This window comes from Petaurus breviceps, unplaced genomic scaffold, assembly GCF_028583685.1.
Source record: "Petaurus breviceps papuanus isolate PSGF00001 unplaced genomic scaffold, PetGlider_PUasm1.0 227, whole genome shotgun sequence".
In the NCBI taxonomy this organism is placed as follows: Eukaryota; Metazoa; Chordata; class Mammalia; order Diprotodontia; family Petauridae; genus Petaurus; species Petaurus breviceps.
In genome coordinates this window covers 13,687,075-13,711,031 of record NW_027185896.1, presented here as the reverse complement: position 1 = coordinate 13,711,031, position 23,957 = coordinate 13,687,075, and the positions used below count along the sequence as shown (strand labels likewise).

Genomic DNA, 23,957 nt, shown 5'->3' with positions numbered 1-23,957 from the left:
CTATCTATCTATCTATCTATCTATCTATCTATCTATCTATCTATCTATCTATCCATCCATTCATTCATTCATTTATTTATTTTAGTGTTCTTGCCCCTACACTGGGCCATCACTTGCTGATTAAATAAGATCTTGGGTTGGGGGGGGAAGCACAGCTGGATAGGTCCCAGATCCCTTGTTGGGGGATTGATCCAGAGAAACGGGAGCCCTTTTTCTTTCTTTTTCTCTTTTCTTTTAAAAAAATTTTTAAAATAAGTTCATTAAGGAATGTCCACAAGAAAGTAACAACTTTTGACTTGGTTCTTCATGCCATATAATGAAGATGATTTAAAAACTTGTAGGTGTGTGCTTCTTTCCACTGGCATTCTTAGAATCTAGTCTAGTTGTGTCTGCTTTGCTAGGATAAATTAGTTTCTTTCTCGCTTCTTTTTACAAATGCCATGTGGAAACCATGTATTGTGTAAAGCTAGAGACAACATTTTTACCATCACAGGTGACAGTTTTTACTTTCCCCACTTTAATTAGCTGTCAGTCTTTGAATTCAACATCATTTGATGCAAAAGTGGACACATTGTTACGGAATGCTTTAGTCTTTAGAGAGCTCTTGAATTGGTCTCATTGCTGCCTGGCTGAGCTGAGGCTGAAGCTGCAGCTTGTCAAAGGGAATTGGGATTTTAAGGGGGGGGGGGAGTGATCTGATTGAGCTCATGAGACTTTCCCAAAGGCTTCCCCCTCACTGCTGTATTTCTATTTAATTGACAGGCTGTGGCTTAAGAAAAAAGTTTCACTTTTCCTAATATCCAACTTTGAAACTGCTGGAAATGTTCAGGTTTTCATGGATGCCATTCTACCTCTGCTGCTGCTTCTTTAAGCTTGTTCTCTAGAGACCTGAGCATGGGACCCCTTTCCCTCAGATTCAGGAGCCCTTTTCCCAAAGGGAGTGGAGCTTCTCCTAGTTCTAAGGATCCTCAGAGTTTTGTCCTAGGCTAGGCTAGTTCAGCATATGTTTCAGGAATCCAGCTGGCTAAAGCCAAAAGCCATGGTTCCCTGGGCGATATGATGCATAAAGGGACCCTGCTCTGTGCAGCCTTTCCTGGGGGGTCGAAGGGATAGACGTAGAGTAACAGGGGAAGTCATTCCAAATGAGAAAAATGGTGTAAGCAAAGTAATGGTGGTGAGAAAACACAAAGCATGTTTGGGGACAGTGAATAAGTGGACAGAGCACTGAGGAGCTAGGAGCTGTCCTTCCTCTCTTGGTTCTGATGTCTCCCTTCTCTGCTGTTCCCTCCACCCCCAGCTGCACCAATCTACTTCAAAGAGGGGCTGAAGGCCATAGAAGTCTCGGAGGGGGGAGCCACCACCTTGCACTGTGTGCTCTCTGCTGTGGCTGCCCCTGTGGAGTGGCGCAAGGCCAGCGAGGTGATCCGGCCAAGCAACAAGTATCACCTCCGGCAGGAGGGGGCCACTCTTGAGCTGATCGTCCGGGACCTGGAACCTCAGGACAGCGGGGAATATTCCTGTGTTTTCAAGGACCAGAAGACCACGGCCACCTTGACTATCAAGGGTAATGTTTCTTCAGATAGTTTCCTTGGTGGTGCTGATCCAAGAGCAAGAGCTCTTTCTCCCTCTCCCTCTCCCTCTCCCTCTCCTCTCTCTCTCTCTCTCTCTCTCTCTCTCTCTCTCTCTCTCTCTCTCTTCCTTCCCCAAATATTTATTAAACACCTATTGTATACAGAACACTCTGCTCAGCCCTGTGGGTGTTCCAAAGTCTGTATTAGGTATTATTCCTGCCCTCATGAGTCCAGAAGAGTGACACAGACATAAGTCAACTCTAATATACAATGCTCTGATGAGGCAGCTTGCTGCTGTGATAGATAGTTCTGGGCTTGGAATCAGTAAGACTTGGATTTAAATCCTGCCTCAGACACTAGCTGTGTGACCCTAGGCAAGTCACTTTCTTCAGGTTCCTTGCCTATTAAATGGGGGTAATGACAGTACCCATGTCACAGGATTGTTGTGAGAATCAAATGTGATTGATTGCACATGTAAAGTGCTTTGCAAACTTCAAAGCACTATATAAATAAATGTTACTAACTATTATGGGCCCCCTGGCCAGTCCAGGGAGGAACTTTGCTTTGTGGAATGAGGAGCTGGGTGACTGAGGAACCTCTGGTTCTCTCAGTTTATATTGGAAGAGCTGACATCTTTCCACCAGCATTAGCTTAGTATGAACCAAAAATATGAGTGGCTGAAAGAGGTCTTGTGTCCAGATCATGGGAGGCAATCATCTTTCTGTCCTCTGCTCCAGTCAGAGAACTGCCTGTAGGATATTTAAAGGGGATGTTGATAAACCAGAGCATGTCCAAAGGAGGTTGACTGGGATGGTGAGGGGTCTGGAGGTTATGTCATATGAAAATCCAATCAAGGAACTGAACAGAAGGCTTGGTAGGTAGGGTCGGTTGTGATGCACATCTTCAAATGTCTGAGAAAGTTGTCATGTGGGAAAGAGAGCAGATTTGTTCTGTGTTGCTCTGGAGGCTTGAACACAGACTTTTGGGAGGGAGGATCTCCTAACAGAACTGTTCCACTATGGAATGGTCTGTATCACTAGAAGCATCATTCTAAAACAGAAGGGACCTCAAAGATCATTTAATCCAATTCCCTCATTTTACAGATAAGAAGAGTTAGGTTAAAGGATTTACCCCAGATTACATAGAAGCCTTATGGGGGATGGGAGTCTCCTGGACCGTGAGTGGGGATAGGGGTTTTTGCACTGAGGCACAGTGGATAGAGTGGTGAACTTAGAGTCAGGAAGACTCAATTCAAATCCTCCCTCAGACACTGACTAGCTATGTGACCCTAGACAAGTCACTTAACCTCTGTCTGCCTTAGTCCTATCTTACAGAACTGCTGTGAGGATCAAATGAGATAACCTATGTAAAGAAACAACATATATATGAGATGTTAGGAGAATAACATACATAAAGCACCTGTAAACCTCAAGGTACCATACAGATGCTAATTATTATTATTGTTTTTGTTGTTATCATTATTATAATTAGGGACAAAGGCTGGACCAGGCAATCTCTAAGATGCCTTCTAAGTCTAAGAGAATGAACATTGATAGGAGGACAGGCAGTGAATTCAGCTTAATTCTACACACATTTCCTAAATGCTTGCTCTATGCGGGGTGCTGTGCTTGGCGTTCCAATGCAAAGGCCTCTATGACCCGGCTCATGTTCTCCAGGAACCCAGAATCTAAGGCAGGGGAGGACATCTGCATAAATGCCCTTGGTGCACCAGAGAATGAGATAAGTGCAAAGGAGAGGACCAGGCAAAGTGCCAACAAATTTGAGGAGGGAGAGATCACTTCTAGCTGGAGATATTATGAACGCTGCTGCAGGGGAAGATTCCCTTCCCGGCCAGCGATTCTTGGACTCTTGATGTGGATGCCTGATAGATGGTTACAGCAGGTAGTACCTTGTTCAATAAAACAGGTAGTTAATAATTAAAGGGGAGTTCTCAAGTGAAACAGAATTATGTTTGGCAGTAGTTGCTGGCGAAGGACACAGTAATAATCTGGGTTATTGCAAAAAGCAACATGTGGAGGCCCCAAGCAAGTTATCCTTCATTTCCACTGAGAACCAAGTAAGAAGAAACAAGGTTATGTTATAGCAAGATGAAATTCAGTTAGACATCGGCTTGAACTTCTTCACCCTCCAAGGAATTCATCACTAGAAAAACTGACCTAATGGAGTTGTGAAGCCTCTTTTTTTTTTTAAACAAAGGAACAAAACACTGTCCAAATATCAATCAGTGTCCTGAGATGTGGAAAGTTTTTCCAGCTCTCTGCCTTTTGACCGTACTGCACGTGACCGCCTTCCTGTGGTCTGTCTATAAAACCCAAATACCTCTGGAATCTTTCCTCACTTAATACAGTGCCTGCCACATTGTAGGTGATTAATAAATGCTTATTGACTGGCTGACTGATTGCATTGGATTGGCACACTGAATATTGTTTCATCTGTCATTAGTGCCATGAGTTCAACTTTGGATTCCATAAGGTGAGATGATCTGCACAGTTTGCCAGAAAGATGGTCTCATTAATTGCTGGTAGTTTTTTTCCCCAAAAATCTGATTTGCTTTCTCATCTCCACCAAGAAATCATTCCTGTAATTGTCAGCTCTTCAGATGCTGGATATAGTGTTTAGACTCGTTGGCCCAACCCGTCATCTTCGAGCAGGTGCAAAAGGATTTTTTGCTGCTTTTGTTGTCCAAACCCAAGAATACAAGTTTTACAGATTTTTTGAATAGTCCTAAAAACTGCAGAACACTGCTGAAGCCGTTATAGATCCATTCAAAATGAATGACATCATCTTGGCTCAATCATGACCTGATTGAGGCCCCAGAGGTGACATCCCTGAGCCTTCCTCTCTATCACTGAGGCCAGCACAGCAGCAGCACCAACCACTTGCTGGAAATACATGGAGCCTCTTTCCATGAAAACCTTTAGAAAGGTTTGAGACAACAGTCTGCCTGGGATAGTTTGGGGGCTCTCTCTCCATCCAGGAAGCACGTGATGAGGCAGACTCCTCTGAATCATGATTCTATGACTGACAGTTTCTGTGACTGTGCAGCCCTTGGCATGGAGACCATCAGGCAGGGGTTACTTAGTTCCACTTTTCTGATTTCTGTGCCCTTTCCTCTTTCCCAGGGTCTTTTCTACCATCTTCCCCAGTGCATGGGACCCTCCATCTACCTTAGGCCTTCCCTTACCTTGGAGGAAAGAAACTGTTAAAACTCAGTCTCTCTGAGGTGAGGAGGATTCAGTGTACCCATGCTAATTTGAGTTTCTAAAGAAGGGCCTTAATCTGGATCATGAATGAAGTTATAATAGTAGAATTTCAGTAAAGTAAATTCAACTCAATGCATTTATTAAGTGCCTGGTGTTTGCAAGGCACTGGGAAAATGAAAACCAAAATCCCTGTACTCCAGGAGCTCATAGGGATATAGCATATATACAAAAAAGTAGGCACAAGGTAATTTGAGGAAGAAAGCAATAACCTGGGATAACAAGGAAGGTTTCTCAAAAGACCAGATATCTGAATTGGTCTTTGAAGGAAGAGAAAGAGGCAAAGAGATGGGCCATAGATTGAGGGTTTATAGAGAGCTCAGGGATCATCTCCAATCCCTTCATTTTACAGAAGGGGAAAATGAGACTCAAAGAGATCAGGTGATTTGCTCAATTCGACATAATATAAAGGAAGCTAGGCAGCACAGTGGATAGAGCACTGGGCTTAGAATCAGGAAGACATATCCCTGAGTTCAAATTTGGTGACCTTGGGCAGGTCACTTAACCCCATTTGCCCCAGTTTTCTCATCTATAAAATCAGCTGGAGAAGGAAATGGCAAACCACTTCAGCATACCCAAATGGAGACAAAAAGAGATGTTACTGAAAATGATTGAACAATAACACAGGTATAAGCATCAGAGGAGGAATTCGAACCCTTCTCTTATGACTCTAGTCAGGAGTCTTTCCACTATACTCCTCTGCCTCTTTAGATGAGGAAGGCATATGTGCCAGGTATGGAGGGAGTCTTATTGCAAATACGTAGTGGTGAGAGAAGAAAGGGCAAGGAAAAGCTATTATTCCATTCTACTTAAACAGATAATCATGAAGAAGATCACTTGAGATTAGGTTTGAATGCCAGGACAGGAGGTGGTATTTTAATCTACAGGCAATGAGGAATCATTGAATGTTGAATGTTCTTGAGCAAAGGAGTGACATCGTCGGATTGTATTAAAAGGTGTATTAAAAGGATTACTTTGGGCATCACTTATAGCAGGTGTTCTTAACCTTTTTTTTTTTTAATCATGATCCCCTCTGGCAGTCTGGTGAGGCCTATGGGGCCCTTTTTCAGAATGTTTTAAAATTTGTAATATAAACTATATAGGGTTACAAAGGAAATAGTCATCAAAATATTTAATAAATTCGTGGACCTTGGGTTAAGAACCCCTAATATATAGGATGTACTGGAGAAAGTAGAGATGGATTGTTGAGAGACCTATTAGGAGACTATTATAATAGCCCAGGCCTACTGTGCCATATGTTAACTCCTTGCTTATTATTGTTATCTAGCTCAGACAACCCATCCATTTGTTTATTTATTCATTCACTCAACAAAACTAACTATGAGCATTGGAAGAATTCACTGCTTCCCCTTTCAAGCCATCCTGTGAGCCCAGGTCTAGAAAATGGAAGGAGAGGACAGTCCTAAGCTTCTGAAACCTCCATCTTGCCAAGGAGAGCCAGCAGCTGCTGTCCCTGGCCTTCTCTACTGCACTATGTCCTGCCAAGGTAGGAATCCACTGTCTCTAGCACCATGCCACTTTACTGCCATGGACAAGCTCAAGGGACTTCCCAGTCTCTGTCCTGGCTTCTGGCACTGTCATGGTAATTAGTAGGACTGCCATGTATCCTTTCTTGCTGTAATGACTTATGCCATGAACCACCAGAAAGTGTTTAGGGTACTTGTTGAAGTATTTATCCTGGAGAACAGATTTGAGGAAATGATTTCATATGGAAGAAGTTATCCCTAAGGAGTAGAAGAAGGAATAATTCAGGTTACAGAAAGGCATCAAGGAACTTCCTGATAATTACCCCTGGCTCAGAGAACCAAGGGATAAAGATCCAGGATAAAACACTACCGATGCTTCAGCTACAGGGTCTTCTAGCTTCAACTGCTTTCTCCACTGCCCTTATTATAACTACACTCTTTCTTGATCCAAGACACATCAGTCCCTTTCCCATTTTATGGCTTCCCTAAATTTTCCATGGAAGTCATTTGGCCAACCAACATTTATTAAGCACTCACAAAGAAAGGCAAACACAGTCCTTTTGGCCTTGAGGAGCTCACTGTCTAAAGGGAGAGACCACAAGTAGAAATGTTGTTGTTGCAATTGACCATTACTCCCTTGGGCTGTTTGTGGAAGCCTTGGGGCAGGAGCATAGGAAAGAAATCCTTGCATGTAGTGTAAGGTACTGGCTGTACGTACCCTCTTCTGTCTTCATACCCCATAACACCCTAGTCTCTGTACAGTATTGACAGTATCCAAACTTCTAACCCTATTCTACCAGCTTCACCTTCATCCCACACTCAGAGCATACCCCATCTTCCATGAATCACTGCTCTTCCCCACATGTCTTGACTTCACCTTCCATCATCCACTCCCAAGACCCCCCGGCATCATCCCATTTCTTCTAAATCCTCTAGGATTCATGCTATAATGGAAAATAATATTTGTCGAGGGACCTAGTTTTGAATTCCAATTATACTTTCTACTTACATAGCTGTGGGCAAAATCACTCAACCCCTCCAGGCCTCGTATCTCTTCTGCATAGTGAAGGAGTTAGACTAGACTCTCTGAAATGCCTTCTGGTTCTAAGTCCAATGATGCAGTCCCCTTTCCCTTTCCCCTGCCTCTCCCATTTCGGCACTGGGTGTTCCTCTTCACCCGAGTGTGACCCACTTCATCTCTGGCTATCCCACGTCAGGTCCAGGTGACCCGCTTTATTTCTGGGTAAGCTCTGGTTGTGCTTTCCCCTGTCTCACCACCTCATGGCATATCCCTTTGTAGGGCTTCATCTTCCCTGGCTACTTTCATTAATCCCTCTGTCACCAGCTGCAGCTTTGATCTTCCTCTGTCATACTGCCCTAGAAGCACCAGCAATATCATCGTGTAACACTTGTGAAATATCTGGAACAATGCTTAATCGGGCAGAAGAGTGAGACAAGCAGGGTCTTTATTCATGGGGATCCACCCTTCTGCTTGCTCTGTCCTACTGTTTCCCCCTGCATTCATCACACATTTCTTCATCCATCTTTCTTCTCTTTCTCCTGAATAGCGGTTGTCTTCTTGTGCCAAGGAATTGAGCCCTTCTTATAATAATAATGGCTTCCATTCATTTACAAAGCATTTCCCTTTCAACAGCTGTCAGACATAAAGAATGTAAATATTATTATCTCCATTTTATAGAGGATAAAACCAAGGGCCAGAGAGTATGCACGCTGGAAATAGCATGGAACATCTGAAACTTGGCTGTGGGGATCAATCTAAGCTCATAATTTTAGAGCTGGAAAAGACCAGTCCTTGGAATGTGCTTCTTACCCTCAGCTCCAAGGGTTCCTATAGCTGGCAGGGAACAGAGGAGGGCAGGGGAGGGTAGAGAGTGATATTCAGCCATCAGGGAAATCAGGGATCAGCATGGAACCAGTGGAGACCAGAATCAAAGGCAGTCAGAGGGAAAGGCAGTGTGTACTGGCCACCATCCCCATGCTTCCAATAGTAAGCTTACCCCTAGTTCTCCCAGACCCTATCCTCTGCCTTTCCTTTCCACTGTGCCCTCGAGAGCCCTCCTCTGTTCAGCCCTCCCCTTCATCCTAATCTTTTCCATTCACATTCCCTTTGTCTTCTGGGACTCATTAAACCTCACTTCCAACTGTTCCTTCTCTCACATCTTCCGACACCTAGGGCCAGGAGGAGGTGACATTCTCCTCACTCTGCACAACTACTTTGGGACATCTTTTCTGCCATCATCCCTCCTCAGCTACCTCTCCTCTACAGTTCGCTCCATCCTGTCCGGGTCCTTGTTGCTGACATTGATGGACCTCCAGGCCACTCTGACTCTTCCTCACTAGGCCATCTTTTCCATTCCAAGCCCTGCTTCCTTTAAACACCTTGACTTCACAGGTCCTCAACCTCCCCAACTCTTAGGACTTCCTTCTGCAGTCTACCTCAACCATGTACCCGTGTCACACCTTAGACTCCAATCCTCGTTCCACTCACCTGAATTTCCCTGAGGTGTTAGAGTGCTTAGCTATGGCTTTTAGTTATAGGCAGTAAATAGTAGTGGTAGGGCCCTTGACTCCAAAGCCACCAGTACACTATGTTTTCATCACTGCTAATGAAACTATAGGTTCTTCACCAAAGGTAATAATTTCACCTCTTATAGATCTTAAGTTCATAAAGCCTGGGAAAATATCTTGGGTGTAATAGATATTCAGTAAGTGTTTATGGAGTGAGTGATGGCCACTGATGGAAGAAAGAGTGCTGGTCTTGTGGAATCAGAGGAGACCTAGGCTAAAGTCCTGGCTCTTCCATATCTTGACTTTGGGCAAGTCACTTTCCTTTCTGGGACTCACTTTCCATCTTTGTAAAAATGAAAGCATTAGACTAGATGATGTCTAAGGTCTCTTCAAGCCCTGACACTCTATTAAGTTCTAAGGTCTCTGATATTCTATTTTCTACAATGCCTTACAGCTCTGATGTTCTAGGGTTCCTTCTATCTTGGACATTATGTCATTCTTTGACTTTTCCATCCATCATTCCAGCCAGTTTTCTCTCAAGGCATGAAATCAGATGATCTGAATCTTTCCTCCATTCTGTGGTCCTGTGGAGGTGTTTGAGAGCAGGGGAAAGGTCTAGAGCAGGGGTTCTTAACCTGAGGTCTGAGCCTGTTGGATTTTAAAAATTGGTAATTATATTTCAATACAATTAGTTTTCCTTGTAATCCTATATATTTTGTTTTATATATTTAAAATATTAGTTTGAGAAGGGGCTGAAAATTTTTTCCAGAGCACCATGAGACCCCATGACACAAAAAGGTTAAGTATCCCAGGTCTAGATGTAGGGGAGTAGAAGTAAGTGTTTGAAGAATTAAGGGATATCTTGAAACCCCCAACTGCCCCCACCCCAGTCCCCCCTCTTTTACCTTCTCTGAGAACTTGTATGCAATCTTTGTGAGACTTATTAGCAGATATTTTATAAAACTGCAAGTTTGGATCCATACACTAAAATAAACCCTAAGTGAATCAGAATTCTAGTTTTTACTTAATTAAAACTAAAAGAAATAATACAGTTGTCTCAGTTGTGGAGAGAAGGAACATTTTATCAACCAAACAACAGAGGAACCCATTGGAGACAAAATCAACCAGACTGATTTATGAAGATAAAATGATTTTGGACAATAAAAACGATATCTCCAAAATTAAAAGAATAGAACAGATTGAGGAAAATATTTGCAACAAATATATCAGCTAAAGACCTGCCATCCATAATCTACAAGGAATGGATATGAATTTGTAAGTCTGATGTTATGCACTTTTCAATGGAACAGTGGCCCAATGAGTGAAGGACACGATCAGACAATATACAAAGGACAAACCACAAACCCTTTTTGATTCCCTAGAAATAATCAGAGAAGTGCAGATCAAGACAACCTTATGCTCACTAGAGTGGCAAAATGGCAAGAGGTAACCTTGGGTTCTTGCAGACCATGTCCACAGAGCATAACCTCTGGCTACTTCTTTTTGCTGAAATGGCTTGGGGTTCTGGCCATAGACTGAGTCTATTTTCTGAGGACCAGCTTATGAAGAAGCCCATCACCAGTGGACTGGCCACTTGGGTGTTGAATTCTTTAGCCATAACAACCCAGGAAACATGGAAAAATACAAATTGATCCTCAGTCCTATGCCCGTCCCCACCTCTGCTCCTGCTGTGTTGATGGAAGAAGAGTGTATTAATACTCAAACAGTTTTTAGATTGTCTGTAAACTGTAACTTAGATGTCAGGACACTAAATGTATAGACAATATCATAAGAATGAAATTGATTGTATTTAACAGATAGGAGGCAACTCAGTGCTGATGTGGGAGTTATTCTTGAATCCGCTATCTATACACTCAGACCACCAGCTTGTTAGAGCAAAGATAGAAAATTAGGATTCAGCTATAAGAAAGAATAAAAAGACAAGACATACAATTAAATAAATCTGAACTATTTAAATAAATTATTCATAATGAAATATGGCAGTTATTGCCATGAAGATGAGAGACTTAAGCAAACACATTACCATTCCAAGTTAAAAAATATATCAACTCATGAACTGTGGCATAACATCTGCTTAGGTCTTTCATCTCCAGAACAACACAGGAGCTACAGGAAAATGGGATGAAAAGGAAGAACGTGTTACTCCCTTTATAGTATTTCATACACAAGTTTAACTGATGTAAATCACTTGCCTCGATGAGGAGACCCAAAAATCTTTTTTTTTTTTTAAAGTATGTTAGTAGCAAGTTGTTAGATTCAAGGTTAGATTCAGGTTGTTAGATTCAAAAGAAACATTTTTTGAACATGACCAATGTAGGAATTTGTCTTGCTTGAATATGCATATTTATGACAAGGGTTTTCTTTTTCTTTTTTTTTTAATGGAGAGTAGAGAGGTGGAAGGAAAGGAAAATAAATTTTTGTTCATTGAAGAAATAAAATTATACTTTAAAAAAGTAAGAAAAAAACACATCAGTTAGCAAATATTTGACTTGCTTGCCAAGAAGATATGTGTGATAGCCAAAGGCAGTCTCAGTTTAGAACTTCAGCTCCTTTATAAAATCTTACAGAGAAGGGTGGCAGAACATTATGGGCATTGTTACTTCATAAAACAGAGAGAAGCAATAGAAGGTAAAAATCAGCTTAAGCGAAGTTTCACGAGAGACCTTGCCAAGGAAAAGCATCACAAACACATTTAAGGATGACATTGGAAGGACCACAAACAGAAAAAAATTGTAAAAGATCTTCAGAGATTTTTATAATAAACTCTTTCCACCATCAGAGTATCATGAATTCATGGGATTCATTCTAAGGGTTGAAGAGATACTAGTAGTAGTTAATATTTACTTCGTGCTTTAAGGTTTGCAAAAACATTTAATATATATTATCTCATTTGATCCCCACAACCTGGGAGGTAGATATCCAGGCCTCATCCTCAATGTTTAGCATCAAATGCTCTCTAAATGTATAATTATATGGCAAATTTGCACTCAAGCAAAAGACAAAAGTAAAATTCAACATCCAACTCATTTGGATTCCACTGGGGTTTTTTGAAGGATATTGGTTTTGGTCGGCTGGATCTTAGATGTTTAGCCTGCTGTTGTCTATTTGTATGCGCTTGGCTCAGTGTTTGGTACATCACAGAAGTACTAAAATAAATGCTTTTTCATTTATCCATTTACACATCCATCCATCCATCCATTCATCCATCCATCCATCCATCCACCCACCCATCCATCCATTCATGCTAAATGCAAGGAATGTTAAAACTCCCAAGGCTACTACAGATACTTCTAGATAAAAGGGCGTTCCTTCAGTTCTGAAAAGTTCTTGGGCCTCTGCCAACCTTTTTGAGGCTAATACAAGCCCCAGCATTCATGTTAGGTTTGCAGGACAAATATTTGACAGCAATGCTATTTGAGACTGGGTTGTTCTCGTTTATATGGAGGAAAAGTTGTGTTTTTAATGCTACTCCTTATGAGTAAAAGTCTGTTATAAATGTTCTTGTTGATTTAAGAGAGCTAATTGGTCAGGGCACACAATTCTAACCTCATAGACATCTTTTTCCAAGTGCTAATTGGCCAGGCTACATGTGTGTAAGCTCATAGACAGTCTTTTCCCTGCCCATGGTAGATTGGAGTGAAGTGGGGGGCAACAGGGCCTTATCACACATTCAGTGACATGAGATGTAGGTACCTGTTATTCGTAAAGAAACTTGTGGTGACTCATTCTTGTAAAAACCAAAAACAAACAAGGTAAAAACGTCAAGGATGATATGCACTCAAAGTGGTAATTATCACAGCATAGGAAGTATGCTCAGATTGGATTCTAATAATTATCCTGAGAATAACCTTGAAAGAAGCTACTGTTATTTTCACATAGGACTGAAGACTTTTGTAAAAATTGTAAGGAAAAAAAACTGTTGAACTTTTGGCACGGAAACTTATGAGGTTTCAAGTAGCTGTGCTTGAAAGAAAACCATTAACCCTTAACAAACAGGTGGAAAAGACTTCAATAAATCATACCTAATGCAAATGTTTCTTCTGCTTTGGAAAGGAGTCTCCTGAAATGGGGACTGCATTTGAAGTTTTGGTGGATGATCATTGATAATGATATAAAGAATTACATGCCATAACATTGTTATTCTTCATAAACTAACAGATGACAAATCCGCATGCTACAACTACAAATCCCCCAATATCCTTTAAAAATGCACAAATAAACTGTACTCCAGAAAATCACCCAATTCAGAAAATCATCACAGTTAAGATTATTGCCATAACTACTCAACCATAAAGTTAATCCACACATACCTCAGAACAGTGTATCTAATAGATGCTGCCATACAAAACATTCATAACCTCCAAACAACATGATTAGAAAAGCTTTCAAAATATAAAGACCTAGAAGAATTAATCAATACCATGTAGAAACAAGAAGTACAATAACATTCCCATCATCTGGTCACTACTAGAATCGTCTAGACTATGAGCCTGCATCCAAATGCTTTTTACTGAACTATGAAAATCTTATAATTTTATCCACCAGTACAATAATTTGACAAATACCAAATGTGAAGGAATTATAGCAGGATAGTGATTTGTCCCAGGGCTATTTCTATCTAGTTCCACTGCATAAAAAAGATGAGAAGAATGAGGTAATGATAATAATAGCTTAATTACCAGTTAGCCTCATGTCTACAGATAGAAATTATACCAGTGGCCCCTTAGATTGTAAAGAAGGTCACATCAGTTGAAATTAGGCACTGGCTAATGAAAACCAGCTGCTAAGAACACAAGTGGACTTGGACTTTAGGATCACCATCCTGATTGTGGAGAAAAAAAATGATGCTCAAAGGAGAACAAAGATAGGGAAAGTTTCATGGAGCACAGATCACTGCAGAGATCTGTGGCCATCTGAGAGACCATCCAGTCTGGCTGCCTCATTTTATAGTTGAAGAAACAGGGGCTAAGTGACTTGTCCAAAGTCATGCAGGGAGTAAAATGGCAGAGATGGAATTTGGACTTGGGAACTCTAAGTGAAGAGGTCGTGATCTTCCTGGTATAAACCGTGTGCTGCTGGATTAGACCAAATGCACATAGAAGTCAAGTACACTGGCAGCAACACAAGTAGGAGAACATTGAGGAATTATTTCACAAATAACTGAAGAAGAGGAAGGCACCAAAGTCATGGAAAAAGTCTCAGACTCAATAGTAAAAAGAAATAAAAAAAGCTTATTGACGAGTAAGAGCACCAGCTCCAGTGTCAGGATGACCTGGAGATCGAATCCCAGGCTCAGATACTCAGCACCACACCCAGAAATAACTGGCCGTGTAACCTTGAGCAAGTTACTTAACCCCGATTGCTTTAAAAAAAAAAAAAAGCTTATTGAGAGAAAATCTCAACTATCGATCTGTATGCCTACTACTTTCCCATCTGGGTAAAATATTTTTATGAGAATAGTCTATAGTCAAGGGCATCTTTGATAAAGGTATTAGAAGGATGAAAGGAAGGGAAGCATCCACGATGAATGTAAAATCTTGAATGTGGATGCCTGGGAAGATGGTGATGACATACACAGAACTGGGTAAGTTGGGAGAAGGGGTAGATGTAGTAGGGGAGGAAAATCATGAGTTCAAGTTTGGGATGTGCTGAATTTAAAGAGTGAATGGGACATCCAAGACTGGAAGTCAGAGGAGAAATTAGGCCTTATTTAGGTAGTTTGAAAAATATTCTTTTTCTTTGTGAGTACAAAATTTGAGGTTATTCTAAAAAGCTACCTACTGATTTCCCTTGACTAAAATAAACTCCTAAAATAGCAGGAAGTGCCTATCTTGAATTTTGTTTAAGTCCCAGCATATTGGTCGTTTTGCTTTTGTACTTGGACATGAAGACATCACGAAGTCCTATGTTTCCTTGTTACCTTTTGTCTAGAAGATCAGAGGATGGCAAATGTAATCAATGAACTTAGAATAAGGAGAGAAATAGATCAGTGGAATATAAATTTTTACATGCACTATCTCTAATAAAAATCTGATTCCCAAGATATATAGGGAATTGATACAAATATAAGAGACCAAGAGTCACTTATAAATAGTTTTCAAAAGAAGAATTGCAAATTATCAACAGCCACATGAAAGATTGCTTCAGATCACTAATAATAAGAAAAAAATGCAAATTATGACAACTTGGATGTTTTACCACAAACGAAGCAAGTTAGCAAAGATGATAAAAGATGGAAATGGTCAATGTTGGAAGAACTGTGGAAATATTAATATACTGTTGGTGAAGTTTCTAAGTGGTTCAGTTGGCTTAGAAACCATTCAAAATTATGTTAAAAAGTTACTTAAAGTCATTTACAAAGTGAGAAGTCACTCTTTGACCCACTACTAGGTGTCTATCCCAAGAAGGTCAAAAATAGGAAGAAAAGTCACATACATGACAAAAGTTCATAATAGTACTTTTTATGGCAACAACAACAACAAACAAACAACACAACCCTAAATAAACAAAGTGGGTACCCAGTGATGAGAAAATTGTGATATATGATATAATAAAATATTGCTGTGCTGTAAGAAATGACAAATATGAAAATTTCAGAGAAACATGGGAACATTTAGATAAATTGATGAAGTGTGAATGAAGCAGGACTAGAAGAAGAATATTTACAATAACATGAATGAAAAGAATACTAAAAAGAAGTTGAATTCTGAGTAATTATCATGTCCAATCTTGGGGAAGCAGGTAATAAAATATGTCTATTTTTTCTTGGTAGAGAAGTAAGGGAGCTAACGTGCAGAATGTTAAGTACACTTTCAGACATGGTCACGGTATCAGCGTTGCTTAATTGTTTTTCTTGTTTACAAGGTTCAATAAAAGGTGAGGAAGTATATATCTAAAAACAACTGTGATGGGGTGACTAGGTGGTGCAGTGAATCTAGAGCACTGGCCCTGGAGTCAGGAGGACCTGAGTTCAAATCCAGCCTCAGACACTTAACACAAAAACTAGCTGTGTGACCTTGGGCCAGTCACTTAACCCCAACTGCCCTCCAAAAAACAAAAAAATAAATAAAAACAACTGTGATGTAAAAACAAAATATGTCAACTATATTTTTTAGAAAGAAATGACTTTCTGCAATAGACAAATGGTCAAAAGATACGAAGAGGAAATTCTCAAGAGAAGAAATCTAAATGATTAGCAACTATATAGAAATACTTCATATCAATCATAATAAAAGAAATGCTTATTAAATCAACTCTGAATTTCCACCTCACAACAGATGGGCAGCTTAGTGGGGCTGTTGGAGGATAGACGCACAGATGTACTGTTTGCAGAGCCGTGAATTAATACTGTACCCCAAAAGTTACTGAATTGTTCATATCCTTGACCCAGAGATGCCACCAGTAGGTATATTTCCCAAAGAGACCTAAGATGAAGAGAAAAGATCCATTTCTACAAAAATATTTATGGCAATACTTTTTAAAGAAATTCTAACAAAGCATCAGCAGCAAAGAGGATGCTTATTAATGGCCAAAATATGTTATATTAATATAATGTAATATTATTTTGCTGTAAGAAATGACAAAAGGGACAAATGAAGAGAAGTCAAATAAACATGTATGAATTGATGCACAATGAAGTGAACAGAATCAAGACAACTATTTATACAGTGGTGACAACATTGAAAAGAAAACCATACTGAAAAATCTAACTCTTGTTATTAGGGCAATAACCAGTCACAATCTCTGTTGATGAAAACTCTGATGATGAAACGTGACTTCCCATATCTTGGAAGAGACATGATGGACTGAGGTGCAGAATGAGACATACATTTTCAGGCCAATATGACACAGATCAATTGTTTTTTTTACTATACTTAGGAGAGGACTTCTATTGGATGGGTAAATACATGGAAAATAATAGAAGGTAGTTCATGAGGGGACACAGACATGGAGGACAGTGTTGGTAGTCTCATGTTAAATTGAACACATATGAGAAAAACAGGCTGTATACAATAGATCAATGGTTTTATTACAATCCTCTTTTTTCTGGTTTTCTTTGTGTATGGAGATGTTGCATTTTGTTGATGATTTTCTAATTCACAATAAAAAATTTTAATGTGGTGATGAAATTTAAGGTAAATCTTTGTTCTGTTTATATCTGCATTATTAATGGATGTCACCCACAAATCTCAAATCTTTTGAAAGGTGTATTATCAACCTATTTTAAAATGTTTATATTTTTGTTTGTAAAAACATTTTCATTTAAATAGTTTGCATCTCAAAATAAAGAAAAGGAAGAGAGTGAAAAAGAAAGAGGAAGAAAAGAAGAAAGAAGACAGAGGAAGAAGAAAAAAAGGAAGAAAAACAAGAAAGAAGTGACAACCATGCAAAGGATGATTATATGTGTTTATAGATGAGGATGGATAGGTAGATAGGCTATTGTCTGGCTGGTCAGAGGCTGAAACACCTCCTGAAGAGGTTCTGGCAAAATCACAAATGTGTTACAAACTGAACATAGGAGTCACTTAATAAATGCTTATTAGAATTTATTTCTTTGGGGCGGCTAGGTGGCACCGTGAATAGAACGCTGGCCCTGAAGTCGGGAGGACCTGAGTTGAAATTCAGACTCAGACACTTAACACACACACACACACACACACACACACACACACACACACACACAAACTAGCCGTGTGACCTTGGGCAAGTCATTTAACCCCAATTTCCCGACCTTCCCCCCTGCAAAAAAAAATTAAAATTAAAAAAGAATTTATAGCTTTATTCTCAACCCATCTTTTGACCCCTTGCTAATATCACGGTTCAAGCTAAGTGGTCTCTATTCCCATCTGGATAACTGACCAAGTGGTTGCCAAGGAGTTAGTAGTAGTATGGTGCTCTGAGTGTGTCCCTCTCCATTTTCCTTCCCTCAGAGCTCCCTGTAAGGTTCCTAGTTGAACTCCAAAGTACAGAGTCCACAGAAGGAGCCACAGCCACATTGCGGTGTGAGCTGAGCAAGGCAGCTCCTGTGGAGTGGACGAAAGGTCAGAAGAGGCTCCGAGCCAGTGACAGATACCACCTAAAGCAGGATGGGGCTGTGTGTGAGCTGGTGATTCATAGCCTTGATGTGGATGACTCTGGAAACTATACCTGTGTATGTGGAGAGGAGAAGACCACGGCGACCTTAACAGTGAAGGGTAAAAACCACACGTTGGAAAACAAGCCTGTGGTTTGTCTCTTCTGCTCAGTGTCACTCTGTCACCTGGACCATTTTGTCCATGACCTCATCTTTCCATGCCATCCCGTGTGTGTGTCTATGGGGTGCTTCTGTTTCCTGTGTGGTCTCTGCCTAGCCCCTCTCCCAGGTGCTGTGTGGATTTTCATCAGGCTGACCCATGAGAGGGTCTCATTTGTAACTCATTCTCAAGCCCCATCTGTTGCAACGTTCTGTGTTTCCCCTCCGCTGCATCCCTGTCCAGCCACCTGACACCCTTACCCCAACCGCCTTATGTTCTCATTTCTCAGCCCTACCTGCCCAGTTCTTGGAAGGATTGAAGAACACAGAAGCCACAGAAGGGGCCATGGCCATGCTGAGATGTGAGTTGAGTAAGGCAGCCCCTGTGGAGTGGAGAAAGGGTCTAAAGAGGCTCCGAGCCAGTGACAGATACAGCCTGATGCAGAACGGGGCTGTGTATGAGCTGGTGATCCATAATCTGGATGTGGATGATTCAGGAGACTACACCTGTGTGAGTGGAGAAGCAACCACCACGGCAACCTTGACAGTGAAGGGTAAAGGCAGTGTGTGTGGGGAAATGGTCATGAGTTTGGTTTTCTGCTAAGGGTCGCCTTGTCACCCAGTCCACCCCATCTGCACCTGTCTCATGTCGCTGTTTCCATGTGTGTCATTCTGGGCTGTCTCCTGACTGTCTTCCAGGCTGCCCAAACCCAGATTGTGGCTTCCAGTTCCCATCCTCTGGCTTTGTGTTTTTCCTTTGATTCCTGGGTCAAACTGTCTCCCAGCATTTTGTGGTGTTTCATGTCTGTTTGACCCTCATTGTCAAACTCAGGGAGTGTCTGTGGAGCATGGCAGCCACAGAAAGGTCCAGGGCCTCCCTAGGCTGTGTGTACTGACTGAGGTGTTCCCATGGCATGGAGGAAGGGATAGAGGCTTAGAGTCCATGATACCAAAGTCTGAGTCAGGATGGGGGCTCCACGTGAGCTGGTGAGCTCCATGGATGACGAGAGACTACACATATGTTGTGAGGAAAGGACCTTGGCGACCCTGGTTGTAATGCGTATATGAACATGGGACTTCCCCACTCTACTCCACTGTCTCCTAATTCTGTTTTAGCTGTTTTTCTCCTCCCCACCATTAACCAGAAGGCTGTGGCTCTGCTTGGCTTTCCCTGCTTGTATGTGAAACTTCACCTTCCTTTGTTCAGCACTCTAGAGTTCAGTATCTAGTGGTGTGGTTAATTAAGATGTCATTTTTCCTGGTTTCCTTTCCATCTCTGGCTTCCCTCTGGTCCTGGTTGATGGGTCTGTTCTCATCTAGGTGACCAGAGAATAAAGGCTGCAGAGTCTTGAGTTCCCCAGGATGGGCTGGTCTGAGGGCAATCTCTCTTCATCTTCATCTTCCCTTTCCCAGCCCTACCTGCCAAGTTCATTGAAGGACTACAGAACATGGAAGCCAAAGAAGGGACCTCATCCACAATGCGTTGTAGGCTAAGCAAGATGGCCCCAGTGGAGTGGAGGAAGGGGTTGAAGAGACTCCCAGCCAGTGACAGATACAGCCTGAGGCAGGAAGGGGCCGTGTATGAACTGGTGATCCTTAACCTTCATGTCAATGACACAGGAGACTACACTTGTGTGTGTGGGGAGGAGAAGACCACAGCAACCTTGACCGTGAAGGGTAAAGACCATTGTGGGGAAATGACACATGGCTTGGTTTTCTGTCTCGTATTGCCTTCTCAGCAAGCCCTCCCTTTGCTTTCCATGGTCTCTCTCTGTGCTGTCTGGCCCTCCTTCCCTGTTGATCTGTGACTCCCTTCCCAGGATGACCCAAGACTGATTCTCAGCATACTTCCTCCAGCTTCCTTCATGTACTGCCATCTCCCACCTTCCCAAGAGTTTCATGTTCTCCATATCTGTCTCACTGTTTCTCAGTCCTTGCCTGTCCATTGTATGGGAAATTGCAGAGATCACAAAATGGCCACCCAGCACTGTGAACTGAATGAGTCAGCCCCTAAAAAGTGGAGTGAGGGAAGGGTCTGCAGGAGCCAACCACAGCTACAACTTGAAAAGTGAGGGCTGCTGAGAGATAGGGGCTAAATAATCAGGTACTCTGCTGTTTGAAGAGCTGGACCCAAAGAGCAGTGATTCATGGAGCCTTGAAGGGTCTGTAGTGGAGGGCCCCAGAGATCTGTCCTTTGTCCTGTGCTGTTTATCATTTTTTGTCTATGAAATGAATGAAGCAGAAATGATTTGCATATCATATGTGCAGATTAGATGAAGCCAGGAGGGGAAAATGACAGAGTAGAAGATTAAGTTAAGATCCATGTAGTTTTTAAAAAGCAAACATGATATCTGGGTCTAATAAGATGAAATCAAATGGAGATATATGTAAAGTCCTACAGTTGGGTTCAAAAATTCAAATATTGAGTACAGGATGAATTAAAGAGAGAAAACAGTTCATTTAAAAAACAAAAGCAACAACCACAACCCTCAGGGTGTCTGTGGACTGCAAGCTTAATCCAATCAGCGGTATGCAAAAAAACTAATGTGATTTTAGACTGCATTAATAGAAGCATGAAATTCAAAAGAGAGTAAAGAGAGCTCCACCTAGCACCTGCCATTTGCAGTTCGGGTATAGTGTGCTCAGCTCTGGGCATCAGTGTTGGGAAGGACATTGACAAGCAGGCTCATTAGTAGAGTGATCAGGATGAGGAGAGGACTAGAGGCCATGTCATACGCAGGAGGACCACTTGTTGTTAAGGGTTAAGGAGGAAATGGTCTCTGCTTTCAAGTAGCTGAGGAGAAGGTAAGAGCTATGCAAAATTAGAATGGGCTACCTTGGGAGGTAGTGAGCTCGCCATCATTGAGAGTCATCAAAGAAAACACTGGATCAGGGGAACTAGGTGGAACAGTGCATAGAGAGCACTGATCCTGGAGTCAGGAGGATCTGAGTTCAAATACAGCTTCAGACACTTACTAGCTGTGTGACCCTGGGCAAGTCACTTGACCCCAATTGCCTCCCCAAACAAGTGGGGGGGAAAGATACTGGGTCCCTATTTGTCAGGGATATCATAGAGGATACAGAGATGCCATTAGACATCTCTTCCAATTCCAAGAGTCTGTGATAGTGTGGGGCACCGTGTGGTTTGGTGGGCCTTAGGGTAGATACGATTCACCCTAGAAACTGACACGTGTATGAGAGAGAGAGAGGATGATGGTGACTGTGAAGCTCATCCAGAAAATGGTACCCTCAGTCCTGCGTCTCCTTTGCTGCCTCTTAGCTGTTTTATCTGACGCTCTCCTGTCTGTTAACCACACAGCAGTCACTTGTGGTCAGCTCCCCCTCCTATGCCTGATTTCTCACCTGTCTCCATGGAGCAGGCCTTTGTATGCCTGCAGCGATCAGTGGTATTAGTTGGCTTTGGTTTCTGTCCGTTCTCTTGCTCATGGTGATGTCATGGTCCCAGCTGTTTGGTCTGTTCCTGCCCTGCAGGCCAGCCCAGCCAATGCTGAGAAAGTCTATTCCCTGGCTGGGCGGCTCTGAGGTGGCTTCTCTCCATCTTCCCCTCTTCAGCCCTGCCCACTCGGTTCATCAAGGCTCTGGGAAGTACGGAAGCAGCAGAAGGGGCCACGGCCACATTGCGCTGTGAGCTGAGCAAGGCAGCCCCTGTGGAGTGGAGGAAGGGGCCAGAGAGGCTCCAAGCCAGTGACAGATGCAGCCTGAGGCAGGATGGGGCTGTGTGTGAGCTGGTGATCCACAGGCTGGACATGGGTGATGCTGGAGACTATACATGTGTGTGTGCAGAGGAGAAGACCACAGCACATCTGAGCATCAGGGGTAAAGATGACACGTGGGGAGATTGGCACCTAATTAAGTTTTCTGCCCCTTATTGTCTCACCGCCCACCTGACCTTCTGTGCTGCTCTTTTGTTTCTATTTTTACTGTTACCTCAGTTCTGCTTGTGTCTTTTTCTCAGTCTCAACCTTCTCCATCTTTCTAACTTTACCTCCTTTATGTTTGTGTCCACCTACCTTCCATGGTCCAGAGCATCTCATGCACTCCATATCTACCCAACTATTTTTAAACTCTGCTATATAAATTAATGGGAGTACTACAGAATATGGAGGCCCCAGAAGTGGTCACTACCACACTGCACCATGAACTGAGCAAAGTAGTTCCTAGAGAATGGAGAAAGATTCTGGAGACACTCAGGGCCAGTGACAGATACCTGAGACAAGATGGGGAAAGACGTAGGCCAGGTGATGGACTTATCAGGTGCATTTGTACCTCTTTGAATGACTGAGACCAAAGAATCATTACTAATGGATAGAAGTCACCTTATAGAAAGCTCTCTGATGTAGATGTCCCTTATTCTTGTGGTGTTTCCCATTTTTATCAATGACTTGGATGGTCATGCTTACCAGATTTCAAATGACATGAAGCTAGAAGAGATAGCTTCCTAATGGTTAGGGTTGTGTCCAAGTGGAATGGGCTGGCTCAAATAAGCAGGAATTCTCAATTACTGAATATCTTCGAGAAAAGTCTTGATAGTCATTTTCTCAAGGATCTGGTCCACAGAGGGTACCATACAGGGGACTAGCTGACCACTGAAGTCCCATTCAGCATTAATTCTTTGATGCTTTGGCTAAGCTGGTGATTCATGGACTGGGCATTAGTGACTCTGGATACAGCCTGTATTTGTGGAGAAGAGAAGACAGTGGGAGTGCTGATTATAAAAAGTTTCATGAATGTAGGACTTCTACTTTTTTTCTCTTTTCTCTCTCTGTCACTTCCCTTGGCTTATTGCGTCCTTAAGTACGTTGTCTGGTGCCATGAGTTGAATGTGTATGTGGATTCCCAGTGTCATTCTCATTGAAGGCTGTCCTCTCCTACCACCACCTTAAACAGGCCATTTCTCTCCTGGGGGGCTACAAGACAAAGGAAGAGAAATCATGGGATTTCCCTGAATGGGCAGCTCTGAGACAACTCCTTTCCGTTTTTCCTTCCTAAGCTGTGCCGGCTCAGTTCACAAAAGGCCTAAAGATCATGGAGGCCACAGAAGGGTCCATGATCACCCTGAGGTGTGAACTGAGCAAGTCAGCCCCTGTGGAGTGGAGGAAGGGACCAGAGAAGCTCCAAGCCAGTGACAGATGCAGCCTGAGGCAGGATGGGGCTGTGTGTGAGCTGGTGATCCACAGGCTGGACATGGGTGATGCTGGAGACTACAGCTGTGTGTGTGGAGAGGAGAAGACCCAGGCAACCCTGGCTGTCAAGGGTAAAGACCATGTGTGGGGAAATCAGCCTGTGGTTTGGTTGTCCTTCTGCTGCCTCGTCACTGACCTCAACCCTTCCATTGCTATGGTCTCCCTTCTTCTGGCTGTGTGTGTTTCTCATATCTGTCTAGTCCTATTTTTAGCTTTTTTTTAAACAGCTCAACAGGCAGGACTCAGAATGCTGAGCCTAGTACCCACCCTCTCTACCTTTGCCTCTTTCCCTTTTGTTGTCTCTGTTCAGTTGCTTATTGCCCTCTGAGAAATCTCATGCTTTCTGTGTATTCTGCCCATTTCTCAGCCCTTCCTGCCCAGTTCACACGTGTTCTGGGTGCTATGGAAGCCACAGAAGGGGATAAAGCCACCCTGAGGTGTGAGCTGAGCAAGGCAGCCCCTGTGGAGTGGAGGAAGGGGCCAGAGAGGCTCCAAGCCAGTGACAGATGCAGCCTGAGGCAGGATGGGGCTGTGTGTGAGCTGGTGATCCACAGGCTGGACATGGGTGATGCTGGAGACTATACATGTGTGTGTGGAGAGGAGAAGACCCAGGCGACCCTGACTGTCAAGGG

General features: G+C 42.4%; 1 protein-coding gene across 1 annotated transcript in view; it reads left to right on the top strand.

Moving 5' to 3' along the window:
• Positions 1-23,957, top strand: part of OBSCN (obscurin, cytoskeletal calmodulin and titin-interacting RhoGEF) — a 319,253-nt gene that overhangs the window by 122,352 nt on the left and 172,944 nt on the right. Inside the window, exons 43-51 of the mRNA XM_069095842.1 lie at positions 1,298-1,564; positions 17,820-18,083; positions 18,412-18,675; positions 19,535-19,798; positions 21,695-21,958; positions 22,207-22,371; positions 22,798-22,860; positions 23,133-23,396; positions 23,693-23,949. Of these exons, the coding sequence (XP_068951943.1) occupies positions 1,298-1,564; positions 17,820-18,083; positions 18,412-18,675; positions 19,535-19,798; positions 21,695-21,958; positions 22,207-22,371; positions 22,798-22,860; positions 23,133-23,396; positions 23,693-23,949 (2,072 nt within the window). The remainder of the gene's footprint in view (positions 1-1,297; positions 1,565-17,819; positions 18,084-18,411; positions 18,676-19,534; positions 19,799-21,694; positions 21,959-22,206; positions 22,372-22,797; positions 22,861-23,132; positions 23,397-23,692; positions 23,950-23,957) is intronic.